General features: G+C 39.1%; 2 protein-coding genes and 1 long non-coding RNA gene across 3 annotated transcripts; 2 read left to right on the top strand and 1 right to left on the bottom strand.

The window, feature by feature from the left end:
- Positions 1-3582: 3582 nt before the first annotated feature.
- On the top strand, positions 3583-14412 carry LOC119487637 (zinc-binding protein A33-like). Its single transcript, XM_037768677.1, has 3 exons — positions 3583-4857; positions 8193-8570; positions 13492-14412. The coding sequence occupies exons 1-2, from the start codon at positions 3753-3755 to the stop codon at positions 8531-8533; spliced, it is 1446 nt and encodes a 481-aa protein (XP_037624605.1). The 5' UTR covers positions 3583-3752; the 3' UTR covers positions 8534-8570; positions 13492-14412.
- On the bottom strand, positions 8935-10531 carry LOC119487639. The gene is made up of 2 exons (XR_005206750.1): positions 10386-10531; positions 8935-9111 (listed from the first exon to the last, which is right to left on the bottom strand). It is a non-coding gene; the product is annotated as an uncharacterized LOC119487639 (long non-coding RNA).
- LOC119487635 (nuclear factor 7, brain-like) lies at positions 12010-14412 on the top strand. The gene has a single exon (XM_037768675.1). It carries the CDS (start codon positions 12010-12012, stop codon positions 13435-13437), a length of 1428 nt encoding a protein of 475 aa, XP_037624603.1. The 3' UTR covers positions 13438-14412.
- Positions 14413-15227: the final 815 nt, after the last annotated feature.

Here is a 15227-nt window from a genome sequence, read left to right as displayed (position 1 = left end):
GTTCATTATCCCAAGCACCTCGTTTTCACGCGCAAAGACAAGGAAGAATAATAATAATAATAAGAATAATAATAATCATTTGAAATACAATAGGTCCTCGGACCGACGTTGTCGGTGCTCGGGCCCTAATTAAAGCTGCAAGCAGCGATGATCGGGCCCTCGCCCACGCGCGCACGTCGGGGGAACGCGCACGTCGGGGCACGTACATGTCTTCAGGGCAAGACTCTTATAAAACATGTCAAATTTGGGGAAGATTGGACAATGTACAGCCAATTTACAACAACTTCCTGTTTCCTGTAGGGGGCGCTATGACTATCACGCATAATACCACATATATGTCTTCAGGCCTGGTCCATTATCCAGCTTGTGAAGTTTGGAGCAGATTGGACTATGTAAAGTCAAGTAACAACAGCCTCCTGTTTCTTGGCGAAAGGCGCTTTTTCGCCGCCACGCCACGGCAACATAGTTCGATAACGTTTTGATCTTTTGATAAGTTTTCATCCCAAAGGTCTTAAGATACTACTAACCAAGTTTCACGTAGATGTGATTAATTTCTGAGGCAGAGTACATCAATGTGTAAAACATGATATTTCTTGTTACCACTAGGTGGCGCTATGACTGTGAGTCAAAATTTGCATATGGATGTCGTCAGACAGGGACCTTTATCAGGCATGAGAAATTTGGAGCATATAGGTTAATGTACGTCAAAGTTACAACAACTTCCTGTTTCTTGGCGAAAGGCGCTTTTTCGCCGCCACGCCACGGCAACATAGTTCGATAACTTTTTGATCTTTGAGTAACTTTTCATCCCAAAGGTCTTAAGATACTACTGACCAAATTTGAAGTTGATCGGGTTAAATCTCTAGGAGGAGTTCGTTAAAGTACAGCGCCTGGATATGGTAAAAAAACGCCATAAAATCCAATATGGCCGACTTCCGGTTGGGTTTACGGTATACCTCCAAGAGGGTTTTATTTACGTCTCATCATGGTACATATACCTACCAAATTTCGTAAATTTAGGAGAAACGTGTCGTCGGGGCTACTCAATAGGGGGCGCTAGCGAGCCAATTTGCCACACCCGAGCACGAAACCCATATCAGATATTCATTTCACGCACGTCTGACACGTGTGCAAAATTTCAAAAAAAGTTCATTATCCCAAGCACCTCGTTTTCACGCTCAAAGACATAATAGAATAATAAGAATAATAATAAGAATAATAATCATTTGAAATACAATAGGTCCTCGGACCGACTTTGTCGGTGCTCGGGCCCTAATAATAATCCTTTGAAATACAATAGGTCCTCGGACCGACTTTGTCGGTGCTCGGGCCCTAATAATAAGAATAATAATCATTTGAAATACAATAGGTCCTCGGACCGACTTTGTCGGTGCTCGGGCCCTAATAATAATAATAATAATAAGAATTAAAGCTGCAAGCAGCGATGATCGGGCCCTCGCCCACGCGCGCACGTCGGGGGAACGCGCACGTCGGGCACGTACATGTCTTCAGGGCAAGACTCTTATAAAACATGTCAAATTTGGGGAAGATTGGACAATGTACAGCCAATTTACAACAACTTCCTGTTTCCTGTAGGGGGCGCTATGACTATCACGCATAATACCACATATATGTCTTCAGGCCTGGTCCATTATCCAGCTTGTGAAGTTTGGAGCAGATTGGACTATGTAAAGTCAAGTAACAACAGCCTCCTGTTTCTTGGCGAAAGGCGCTTTTTCGCCGCCACGCCACGGCAACATAGTTCGATAACTTTTTGATCTTTTGATAAGTTTTCATCCCAAAGGTCTTAAGATACTACTGACCAAGTTTCACGTAGATGTGATTAATTTCTGAGGCAGAGTACATCAATGTGTAAAACATGATATTTCCTTTTACCACTAGGTGGCGCTATGACTGTGAGTCAAAATTTGCATATGGATGTCGTCAGACAGGGACCTTTATCAGGCATGAGAAATTTGGAGCATATAGGTTAATGTACGACAAAGTTACAACAACTTCCTGTTTCTTGGCGAAAGGCGCTTTTTCGCCGCCACGCCACGGCAACATAGTTCGATAACTTTTTGATCTTTGAGTAACTTTTCATCCCAAAGGTCTTAAGATACTATTGACCAAATTTGAAGTTGATCGGATTAAATCTCTAGGAGGAGTTCGTTAAAGTACAGCGCCTGGAAATGGTTAAAAAACGCCATAAAATCCAATATGGCCGACTTCCGGTTGGGTTTACGGTATACCTCCAAGAGGGTTTTATTTACGTCTCATCATGGTACATATACCTACCAAATTTCGTAAATTTAGGGGAAACGTGTCGTCGGGGCTACTCAATAGGGGGCGCTAGCGAGCCAATTTGCCACACCCGAGCACGAAACCCATATCAGATATTTATTTCACGTACGTTTTATCTTGCATGAGAAATTTGGAGCAGATTGGTTACTATACGCCAAAGTTACAACAACTTCCTGTTTTTTGGCGATGAAGCTTTTTCGCCGCCACGCCACGGCAACATGGTTCGATAACTTTTTGATCTTTTGATAAGTTTTCTTCCCAAAGGTCTTAAGATACTACTGACCAAGTTTCAGGTAGATGTGATTAATTTCTGAGGCAGAGTACATCAATGTGTAAAACATGATATTTCCTTTTACCACTAGGTGGCGCTATGACTGTGAGTCAAAATTTGCATATGGATGTCGTCAGACAGGGACCTTTATCAGGCATGAGAAATTTGGAGCATATAGGTTAATGTACGACAAAGTTACAACAACTTCCTGTTTCTTGGCGAAAGGCGCTTTTTCGCCGCCACGCCACGGCAACATAGTTCGATAACTTTTTGATCTTTGAGTAACTTTTCATCCCAAAGGTCTTAAGATACTACTGACCAAATTTGAAGTTGATCGGGTTAAATCTCTAGGAGGAGTTCGTTAAAGTACAGCGCCTGGAAATGGTAAAAAAAACGCCATAAAATCCAATATGGCCGACTTCCGGTTGGGTTTACGGTATACCTCCAAGAGGCTTTTATTTACGTCTCGTCATGGTACATATACCTACCAAATTTCGTAAATTTAGGGGAAACGTGTCGTCGGGGCTACTCAATAGGGGGCGCTAGCGAGCCAATTTGCCACACCCGAGCACAAAACCCATATCAGATATTTATTTCACGCACGTCTGACACGTGTGCAAAATTTCAAAAAAAGTTCATTATACCAAGCACCTCGTTTTCACGCGCAAAGACAAGGAAGAATAATAATAATAATAATAATAAGAATAATAATCATTTGAAATACAATAGGTCCTCGGACCGACTTTGTCGGTGCTCGGGCCCTAATAATAATCATTTGAAATACAATAGGTCCTCGGACCGACTTTGTCGGTGCTCGGGCCCTAATAATAATCATTTGAAATACAATAGGTCCTCGGACCGACTTTGTCGGTGCTCGGGCCCTAATAAATATTTTTTAAACAGGTATCAATGCTAAGGCACATTATGTGGAAAGCTTCAGTAAAATATGTTAATTAATCAAATAGCACCATCTGCTGGTTAAAAAATTAAATGTCAGTTATTTACTTAAAAGAATGGAAACTGAAACTTAAAGCTGATTTCAACATTGCTGAGACGCCATTACAGGGTGAAGGATCTCCACTGTAAACACAGATCAGAAGGATTGTAATCTCTAATTCAAAGGGAAACAGATTTGGTGAGTCTTGCTGTTAATCGGACGATTCACAAATCAGAGGAAATGGCTGAGAAAGTTGTTCTTGTTGAAAGTTATCTGAACTGCCATGTGTGTTCAGAGACTTTCAGAGATCCTGTGTCTCTGAGCTGCAACCACAGCTTCTGTTCAAGCTGCCTGAAGAAATTCTGGGAACAAGCTGGAAACAAAAACTGTCCCATTTGTAAAAGAAAATCATCTAAAGATCATATGTCAGTGAACTTTGCTCTGAAGGAACTGTCTGACTCGTTTGCTGGGAGACAGAAAGCTGGATCATCTGAGACAGAAAAAGAAGAGAAGAAAGAGGAGGTGGTGTGTAGTAAACATCCAGAAGTCCCATATATGTTCTGCGAGGATGAAGAGAGAGCTGTGTGTCCTGTCTGTGAGTTTTCTCTCCACCAGAGTCACAAGGTGGTTCCTGTAGAACAAGCAGTCAGTGACCTGAAGGACCAGCTGAAATCTGACTTAAAGTCTCTACAGGACAAGAGGGACAAACACAAAGAAGTGGAGGAAACATACGATGACATGGTGAAACACTCCAAGAAGCAGCTGTTGTCCACAGAGGGGCAGATCAGAGCAGAGTTCAACAAGCTCCACCAGTTCCTGAAAGAGGAAGAGGAGTCCAGACTGGCAGCTCTGAGGGAGGAAGAAGAGCAGAAGGGGAAGACTATCAGCAGAGAGATGAAGATGATTCAGGAGCACATCTCCTCTCTGTCAGACAGTATCTCTGCTGTTGAAGAAGACCTGCAGAAACACAACGTGCCCTTCCTCAGCAGTTATAAAGCCACTCAGACCAGAGCCAGAGTCCAGTGCTCACTGTCAGATCCACAGCTGGTCTCAGGAGCGCTGATAGATGTGGCCAAACACCTGGGCAACCTGTCCTTCAGAGTCTGGGAGAAGATGAAGGACAAGGTCCACTTCAGTCCTGTCATTCTGGACCCAAACACTGCACACCCCATTCTCTATCTGTCTGATGATCTGACCAGTGTGAGACGTGGAGACACAGACCAGCAGCTTCCTGACAATCCAGAGAGAAACACTAAGTATGCCACTGTTCTGGGCTCTGAGGGCTTCAGCTCAGGGAAACACAGCTGGGAGGTGGAGGTGGGAGACCATCCTGTCTGGTTTATAGGTTTGACTAAAGATTCAGTTGACAGGAAGGGAGAGGCAGGAGCTTCACCAAAATATGGAATCTGGTGTTTAGTTCATGAAAGTGGAAAATACACTAATGGAGCTGGTGAGAAAGTCAGAGTGAAGAAGAGTCTCCAGAGGATCAGTGTCCAGCTGGACTATGACAGGGGGGAGGTGTCCTTCTGCGACCCTGAAGACATGACTCACATCTACACTCACAAAGACACTTTCACTGAGAAACTCTTCCCATATTTTGACATTGGATCAGCTGGTGATGCTAAAACTGCTGATATCAAAATCTGTTAAACTGAGATTCTCTGTGATGTTCAGGGAGGGTGGTGAGGTTGAAGTGATTTATTAGGATTTTTATAACGGAGGTGTTTTCTTGTCAGTTAGTTCTTTATAGGAGAGAATCGTGTAATTTCAAAGTACATGAAGAAAATATAGAGATTAAGGTTAAAGAAAATATCTGATTTGATCTCTTTAAGCAAATTACATGATGGAACACATTCCTTGGTTGTAAAATATATTTCCAAAGCACAGAATGAGAAACTAAAGCATAAATGGAGGCAGAATAAGTTGTGTGAAGCATTCTCACTAAAATGGTGTTTGTGATGTAAATATGCTGCAAGAACTGGGACGAGTAGATTTACTGTCATAATTATATTTTTACGTTTATCTACAGATTTTTTATTTTATTTTCCAAGGACATACAACCTTAAATTTACATTAAAAAAGCTATAATTTTAAATTACACAATCACAAAAAGCCTAATTTTACCTTGTTTATTTTTTACATTTCAGAATTGCTTCATTGTGTTTCATAGTAACTGGTTACTTTCATAGATAAACGCTTCAGTTCCTTCACTTGTTTTATGTGCAAACAAATCAGTTTAGCAGTGATGATGCAGAATTACATTCTATTCATTTTATATCATTTTGATCAAATATTTTCAGAGTCAACATACCAAATAATACAGTTGATAGTGTTGATTTATGGGTATAATGTTCATTCTGTTTAGTTCCACAAGGTGGAGACAAAGTACACTTTTTCTTTTTTACAGGCTGGCGTGGATTTTGATCATTTTATTTCCACTTTGTCACATTTTGTTACATGGATATTATTGTTTCCTGCACAGTTTCATCAAAACCTGACCTTTCTTAAGGGTATTGTAGAAAATGTCTTCATTACTTATCCTTCAAAATATTTCTAACTATCCCTCTGGGTATCTGGGAGACAATCATAAGTGACTGTGCCTCTTGATATGTTGCTTCATTTAGTAATTGTTTATGTAATTGTCTCAGAAATCAGATACACAAATATAATTATTCAGCTCTAAAGAGGCTGCCTGTTAGTTTGTGTTACTGTAGCATCTTCATTTAAATTCAGATGTTGTGGATACAGATTGCTAATAAATAAAATACTTTATCGTTATTTCCATGTTTCTTTTACATTCTTCCTTCTGTGCTTTTCTCATTCTTTCATTTTCTGTTGGTGTTAACCAAAAAGAAAAACTCCACTCAGCTGTTTAGTGACATGTAGAAGTACATACAGGTGGTGAGGGACACTGTGTGCACCAACACTGGTGAGCTGCAGTTAGATATTCCTGTCCTCTGTTAGAAGGTGCAGGTGACTGACTATGATGAAGAAACAAACGACTATCCACAGTCTTTTCCAACAAAACTGTCCAGGACTTAAATCCACTTTCAGCAGAACATGTGTAATGTTATCTGTAAATATGCACTAAAAATAATAATCAATATATGTAATAAGGAATATTAAAGCTGTAAGGTTTTCTCTCCACATCAACATACTGTAGAATGAGTAGAGTGGAGCAGTGGTGGAAGAAGTATTCAGAGCCTTTACTTAAGTAAAAGTACTAATACAACACTGTGAAAATACTCCACTACAAGTTAAAGTCCTGCATTCAGAACCTTGCTTAGGTAAAAGTATGTATCAGCAAAATGTACTTCAAGTAAAAGTACTCATTGTGCAGTAAAATGTTCCCCGTCAGTGTTTTACTATTATATCTGATGTTTCTGGATTAATATTCCTGCTACATTAATGTGTATGATGCATTTTACTGCTGTAGATGTTTAAGGTTGTGTTGATTTTAACTCCTTTATATACTGGTGGGTAGTTTAATCTGCAGCAATGCATCATATTCTATAAGATCGTCATATGTTTGTTTGAAGCGTCGCTGTCCTAAAAAGTCAACTTTTCATGGTGTCAGAAAAACAGCCCAGTTTTCAGCTTTGTGACGATGCATTTTCCAGCTGATCCTAGAGGCTTTTTAAATAGTCTATTTAGCTTAAGAAGTACTGTAGGAGAAATGTCTCAACCCATAAAGGAACACTTCATCCTTCAGTTTATCACAAACATTCAAAATCAACACATCTGGAGAAACAGTACATGGTTTTCAGGAAGAAAAATTGTAATCTGAAAAGTAACTAAAGCTGTCAGACAAATGTAGTGGAGGAAATAGTGCAATATTTCTCTCTGAGATGTAGTGGACTAGAAGTATAAAGTTGCATGAAATGGAAGTACTCAAGTAAAGAACAAGTACAACAAGAACAAGTTTGTTCTTAAGTACGGTTATTGAGTAAATGCACCACTGGAGTGATGAATAAATATACATGGTGCAGGATAAATACGCGAGAATAGTAAAGCAGTGATGCAACAATCACAATCTGGATGTAATAAACAAAGTATCACTGACGTGTTAGCAGAACAGGTTTATTGTCACATGTTCCTGTTGGCTGCAAAATAAAATATGATGTTAAACTGGTTTAGTGTCAGTCAGCCTCATCAAATGTTCAGTCCTCACTGGAGGACTCAAGAAAAAAACTCTCCTTGTTTCTAGTTCAGGGTTTTTTATGAGCTTTAGAAGTTAAATTCTTTATTAAGTAGACAACAAACAAAAGAAATGTTAAGACCTACAATTTGACTACAGACGAAGACGAATTTGTACTGTAGTGAATGAAGAGAGAAAATGTACCTCTGAAAACACCATCTGCTGGTGACTAATTGACATGGCAGCATTTCCTCCTAATAATTCACCCTGTGACGGAGGTGAGTGAAGATGAAAGAAGATTTTTGACATTGTTGAGCAGAGCTCAGACGCCATTACAGGGTGCCTGTGTGCAAACACTGCAGACCGCAGCCTCTATCTGTCTGATGATCTGACCAGTGTGAGATGTGGAGACACAATCCAGCAGCTTCCTGACAATCCAGAGAGAAACACACAGTATCCCACTGTTCTGGGCTCTGAGGGCTTCAGCTCAGGGAAACACAGCTGGGAGGTGGAGGTGGGAGACCATCCTCACTGGAATGTAGGTTTGACTAAAGAGTCAGCTGACAGGAAGGGAGAGCTATATGCCACACCAAAATATGGAATCTGGTGTTTAGCTCATCACAGTGGAAAATACACTGATGGAGTTCGTAAGACAGTCAGAGTGAAGAAGAGTCTCCAGAGGATCAGAGTCCAGCTGGACTATGACAGGGGGGAGGTGTCCTTCTACGACCCTGAAGACATGACTCACATCTACACTCACAGAGACACTTTCACTGAGAAACTCTTCCCATGGTTCAGTATTGGAAAGGCTGGTGATGCTAAAACTGCTGATATCAAAATCTGTCAAACTGAGATTCTCTGTGATGTTCAGGGAGGGTGGTGAGGTCGAAGTGATTTATTAGGATTTTTATAACGGAGGTGTTTTCTTGTCAGTTAGAGATAATTCCAGTTAGTTCTTTATCGAAGGGAATCTGTCATTTGAAAGTACATGAAGAAGATTTAGAGATCCAGATTAAAGAAAAAAATATAATTTGTAATTGCTATTGGTGCATTTCATTTAGTTAAGAAAGTAAAAAGCATCTGGAAACAGTTTCTGATATAAGATGAATAACAGAGAATGATTTTGTTCCCCAAAATCTCTGAGGAAAACAATCATGTATCAACATCATGATGTCAAACTGTAATCATTTTGGTCATAACTGTGATCAATAATTATAATGGGAGCTTTTCTTATCCCACAGTGATAAACTGCTGTTGTCTCTGACTGCATTGTCTGATAGATTGAGAGACACTAAAGTCAACTTATTGTGCAGCTACATTAGGAGCATCAATGTGGCCTCCATCTGAGTGTGTTGGTGCTTTACTTTGTGTGACTGCGCCCCCTGCTGGAGCTCATTCACTCTCTGAACTGCCTCTCATCTGTCAGTTGGACTCAAAGTGCTGTGCTATGGAGGTAGGAACCTGTCAATATAAGAAAACAAATAAAGAAATGACTAGATAAATACACAAATATGCCATTAAATGTACCAAAAATATAAAAAAATAGATGTAGGCATTAATTGATTGATAAAATGTGACATAAGATATTTTCTTCTTCATTTATTTATCTTTGTATTAATTCCCATATATACTCTTTAATTTAATTTGTATTAACTTTTCCATTTCTTTATTTATTTTAAATTTATTTTTATTATTATTATTTTTTTTAAATTAATGAATTAATTAATGATTAAATTGTATGTATTTAAGACATCAATATTTCTTTATTTAACAAGTAATTTATTTATTAATTTTTTTTTTGGCAGGTTTCGTCCTCCATACTGTTCCTCACACTGACATGCAGGCGAAGTGAAGCAACAGTCACTCTTGGTGCTGATGGTCAACAAGCGCTCCTCGTGTTCTCTGAGCTACGTACAAAAGGCAGCCATCCTGCACTGACAACACAGAGCCCCATAGCAAAGCATGCAAGATCATCTTCATCACATGTGAGGATTTAATGCTTTTCTCTGTTTTATATCAACTAGTGCAGTGCCCGTTGAAAACATGTCTGTTCAGAACGGGCTGAATGCTCGGCATGTGGCGTTGCTGCTTGCAGCTTTCTCGAGAACAGCTCATACAAACAACTTCACACTCAACTTTGTGCTTCCTTGAGTCCTGAGCAGTACACCTGCCATGACATAGTTGCATCACACACCCAAGTTTTCCAACTACTAACAGTCAGAAACACCAGTGATAAACACTCTGGTTCACGAAGAAAAAACAGCCAGGAGCAGACTTTACTTTTAGACAACTGCCTGGGGCCTCCAATTTCCAAGGAAATTCATTTAGTTACATTCCACCACTGGAGAAGTGAATAAGTGAACATGGTGCAGGATAAATATGTGAAAATGGTAAAACACTGATGCAACAACCACAATCTGGTGCAAAAGGCAACCTTGGACAAATAAATATGACCAACAAATGCTGAATATTTACAACACAAATTGATCCAGTATTTAAGAGTATAGTAGCAAAGTAACACGACCACACAGAGACTGAGAAATGTACCATGCCTTGTGCTGCCTTGAGGTCTCCAGTGCTAGCTTTAAATAGTACTAACTCTATACTAACTGATTCACTTTATGTTTAGCAATAACTGCAATGTTTGGGACATAACCATACAACCATTTAACCAGCCAACTTACAGTTTCATGCACGCATACATACACATGTCCACAGAGAAAAGACCCACTGACCTGTCAGTAGTCAGCTCAACACTGTGGATGCTGACCTTTGTGACCTCTGTGAGATGTCTCCTTTCCAAATGAATCACCCGGAGCTTGTCAGGCTTGTGGTAACAGCTGGTTTATTCCACATCTGCATTCATGACAAAGGACACAGAGTAGAAAGGGTCATCTCTTTTGGACAAACAGCACATGTCTAGTAGTAAATCCTCTGTTGCTTTGACATTACAGTATGGTTACATTTTTTAAAATTTATACTCTGCACAATACATTGACACAATGGTCGTATAGTGGGTTTATATTAATGTAAATAAAATAAATGACACAAACAGAAACCGTCCCTCTCTTAAATTCCATACACAACATATAATACAATATATTTATACAGCTTTCTCACATGGGACTGTTAACTTTTTTAGTATTTAACATTTTTAATAGCAATTATGTAACTCAAATACATTAAAAAACACAGACAGTAACGTTACACCATAGAAAATACCTAATCAGCGTGTTTAAAATACTGCCACACTCTATAAAGCAACATACTATAACATAGTCAGTGGTAAAAGAAGTATCCACATCTCTTACTTGAGTAAAAGTAGCAACATCGCAGTGTAGAGATATTGTTAAAAGTTGTACATTAGTAAAAGTACAAAAGTATTAACATCAAAATAGACCTAAAGTACCAAAAGTAGAAGTATTCATTCCCCTAAATGGTTCATTTTGAGAATGATGCATGTTATTGGATTATAATTATTGATGCATTATGTGTTCATCACTTTAATGTTGCAGCTGGTTAACATGAAGCTCATTTTAATTGCTTTATATACTGCTGGGTAGCTTGTGAATTTCACCGGGGCTCAATAAAGTCTTATCTTATTGTTACCTATAATAATACATCATAATTTATTTGTTAATTGTATTTTATACATGGTATAAGGTCAATTTAGAGAGGTTAAAAGTACAATATTTGCCTCTGACTTGTTGTATAATATTTTAGTAAATGTACTTGAACTGGTTGAATTAAAAACTAACCATGTACCTGTATTTTAATTGAATGCCAAACATTTAATCATACTGGATGTAATAAAAAGAGTCTCACTGACGTGTTAGCAGAACATGTTTTCTCTTGTTCCTGTTGGCTGAAAAATTAAAAATGTTGTTAAACTGGTTTAGTATCAGTCGGCCTTATCAAATGTTCAGTCCTCACTGGAGGACGAAAGAAAAAACCTCTCCTTGTTTCTAGTTTATGGTGTTTTTATGAGCTGTAGAAGTCAAATTCTTTATTAAGTCGATAGGAAACAAAAAAAATGTTTAGACATGCTCCTGTTTGCCTACAGACAATGAATTTGTACTGTAGTGAATGAAGAGAGAAAAATGTACCTCTGAAAACATCCTGACACCATCTGCTGGTGACATAATGACATGGCAGCATTTCCTCCTAATAATTCACCCTGTGACAGAGGTGAGTGAAGATGAAAGTAGATTCTGACATTGTTGATCAGAGCTGAGACGCCATCACAGGGTGTGAGATCTCTGCTGGAAAACACACGTTTGGATTATTTGAAGCAATCAAGAGACGGGACAGTAACTCGGTGAGTCTCGCTTTTGAAAGACAATTTAGATACCAAGACAAATGGCTGAGAGAATCGCTCTTTTTGAAAGTTTCCTGAACTGCCATGAGTGTTCAGAGACTTTCAGAGATCCTGTGTCTCTGAGCTGCAACCACAGATTCTGTTCAAGCTGCCTGAAGAAAATCTGGGAACAAGCTGGAAACAAAAACTGTCCCATTTGTAAAAGAAAATCATCTAAAGATATTCCCATTGTGAACTTTGCACTGAAGGAACTGTCTGACTCGTTTGCTGAGAGACACAAAGCTGGATCATCTGAGACAGAAAAAGAAGAGAAGAAGGTGGAGGTGGTGTGTAGTAAACATCAAGAAGAGCCTAAACTGTTCTGTGAGGATGAAGAGAGAGCTGTGTGTCCTGTCTGTGAGTTTTCTCTCCACCAGAGTCACAAGGTGGTTCCTGTAGAACAAGCAGTCAGTGACCTGAAGGACCAGCTGAAATCTGACTTAAAGTCTCTACAGGACAAGAGGGACACATATGAAGAAGTGGAGGAAAAATACAATGAAGTGATTCTACACTCCAAGAAGCAGCTGTTGTCCACAGAGAGGCAGATCAGAGCAGAGTTCAACAAGCTCCACCAGTTCCTGAAAGAGGAAGAGGAGTCCAGACTGGCAGCTCTGAGGGAGGAAGAGGAGGAGAATGGGAAGACTGTCAGCAGAGAGATGAAGATGATTCAGGAGCACATCTCCTCTCTGTCAGACAGTATCTCTGCTGCTGAAGAAGACCTGCAGAAACACAACGTGCCCTTCCTCAGCAGTTATAAAGCCACTCAGACCAGAGCCAGAGTCCAGTGCTCACTGTCAGATCCACAGCTGGTCTCAGGAGCGCTGATAGATGTGGCCAAACACCTGGGCAACCTGTCCTTCAGAGTCTGGGAGAAGATGAAGGACAAGGTCCACTTCAGTCCTGTCATTCTGGACCCAAACACTGCAGACCCCATTCTCTATCTGTCTGATGATCTGACCAGTGTGAGATGTGGAGACACAGACCAGCAGCTTCCTGACAATCCAGAGAGAAACACTAACTATAACATTGTTCTGGGCTCTGAGGGCTTCAGCTCAGGGAAACACAGCTGGGAGGTGGAGGTGGGAGACCATCCTGTCTGGCTTGTAGGTTTGAATAAAGAGTCAGTTGACAGGAAGGGAGAGCGAATTCATTCACCAGAAGATGGAATCTGGTGTTTAGCTCATTGCAGTGGAAAATACATGAATGGAGCTGGTGAGACAGTCGGAGTGAAGAAGAGTCTCCAGAGGATCAGAGTCCAGCTGGACTATGACAGGGGGGAGGTGTCCTTCTACGACCCTGAAGACATGACTCACATCTACACTCACAGAGACACTTTCACTGAGAAACTCTTCCCATATTTTGGAATTGGACCAGCTCGTGATGCTAAAACTGCTGATATCAAAATCTGTCAAACTGAGATTTCTCTGTGATGTTCAGGGAGGGTGGTGAGGTCGAAGTGATTTATTAGGATTTTTACAACAGAGGTTTTTTCTTGTCAGTTAGCTCTTTATGGGAGAGAATCGTGTAATTTTAAAGTACATGAAGAAAATATAGAGATCCAGATTAAAGAAAAAATCAGATTTGATCTCTTTAAGCAAATTACATGATGGAACACATTCCTTGGTTGTTGTAAAATATATTTCCAAAGCACAGAATGAGAAACTAAAGCATAAATGGAGGCAGAATAAGTTGTGTGAAGCATTCTCACCAAAATGGTGTTTGTGATGTAAATATGCTGCAAGAACTGGGACGAGTAGATTTACTGTCATAATTATATTTTTACGTTTATCTACAGATTTTTTTATTTTATTTTCCAAGGACATACAACCTTAAGTTTACACTAAAAAAAGCTATAATTTTAAATGACATAATCACAAAAAGCTTAATTTTACCTTGTTTATTTTTTACATTTCACAATTGCTTCATTGTGTTTCATAGTAACTGGTTACTTTCATAGATAAACGCTTCAGTTCCTTCACTTGTTTTATGTGCAAACAAATCAGTTTAGCAGTGATGATGCAGAATTACATTCTATTCATTTATATCATTTTGAACAAATATTTTCAGAGTCAACATACCAAATAATACAGTTGATAGTGTTGATTTATGGGTATAATTTTCATTCTGTTTAGTTCCACAAGGTAGAGACAAAGTACACTTTTCTTTTTACAGGCTGGCGAGGATTTTGATCATTTTATTTCCACTTTGTCACATTTTGTACATGGATATTATTGTTTCCTAAACAGTTTTGTAATTGTTCATGTAATTATCTCAGAAATCCGATACACAAATAGAATTATTCAGCACTAAAGAGGCTGCCTGTTATTTTGTGTTACTGTAGCATCTTCATTTAAATTCAGATGTTGTGGATACAGATTGCTAATAAATAAAATACTTTATCGTTATTTCCATGTTTCTTTTACATTCTTCCTTCTGTGCTTTTCTCATTCTTTCATTTTCTGTTGGTGTTAACCAAAAGAAAAACTCCACTCAGCTGTTTAGTGACATGTAGAAGTACATACAGGTGGTGAGGGACACTGTGTGCACCAACACTGGTGAGCTGCAGTTAGATATTCCTGTCCTCTGTTAGAAGGTGCAGGTGACTGACTATGATGAAGAAACAAATGACTATCCACAGTCTTTTCCAACAAAACTCTCCAGGACTTAAATCCACTTTCAGCAGAACATGTGTAATGTTATCTGTAAATACACTAAAAATAATAATCAATATATGTAATAAGGAATATTAAAGCTGTAAGGTTTTCTCTCCACATCAACATACTGTAGAATGAGTAGAGTGGAGCAGTGGTGGAAGAAGTATTCAGAGCCTTTACTTAAGTAAAAGTACTAATACAACACTGTGAAAATACTCCACTACAAGTTAAAGTCCTGCATTCAGAACCGTACTTAGGTAAAAGTATGTATCAGCAAAATGCATTTCAAGTAAAAGTACTCATTGTGCAGTAAAATGTTCCCGTCAGTGTTTTACTATTATATCTGATGTTTCTGGATTAATATTCCTGCTACATTAATGTGTATGCTGCATTTTACTGCTGTAGATGTTTAAGACTGTGTTGATTTTAACTCCTTTATATACTGGTGGGTAGTTTAATCTACAGCAATGCATCATATTCTATAAGATCGTCATATGTTTGTTTGTAGCGTCGCTGTCCTAAAAAGTCAACTTTTCATGGTGTCAGAAAAACAGCCCAGTCTTCAG

Source organism: Sebastes umbrosus, chromosome 4 (assembly GCF_015220745.1).
Source record: "Sebastes umbrosus isolate fSebUmb1 chromosome 4, fSebUmb1.pri, whole genome shotgun sequence".
In the NCBI taxonomy this organism is placed as follows: domain Eukaryota; kingdom Metazoa; phylum Chordata; class Actinopteri; order Perciformes; family Sebastidae; genus Sebastes; species Sebastes umbrosus.
The sequence above is the reverse complement of the archived record's forward strand: the minus strand, read 5'-3'. Positions and strand labels throughout refer to the sequence as shown.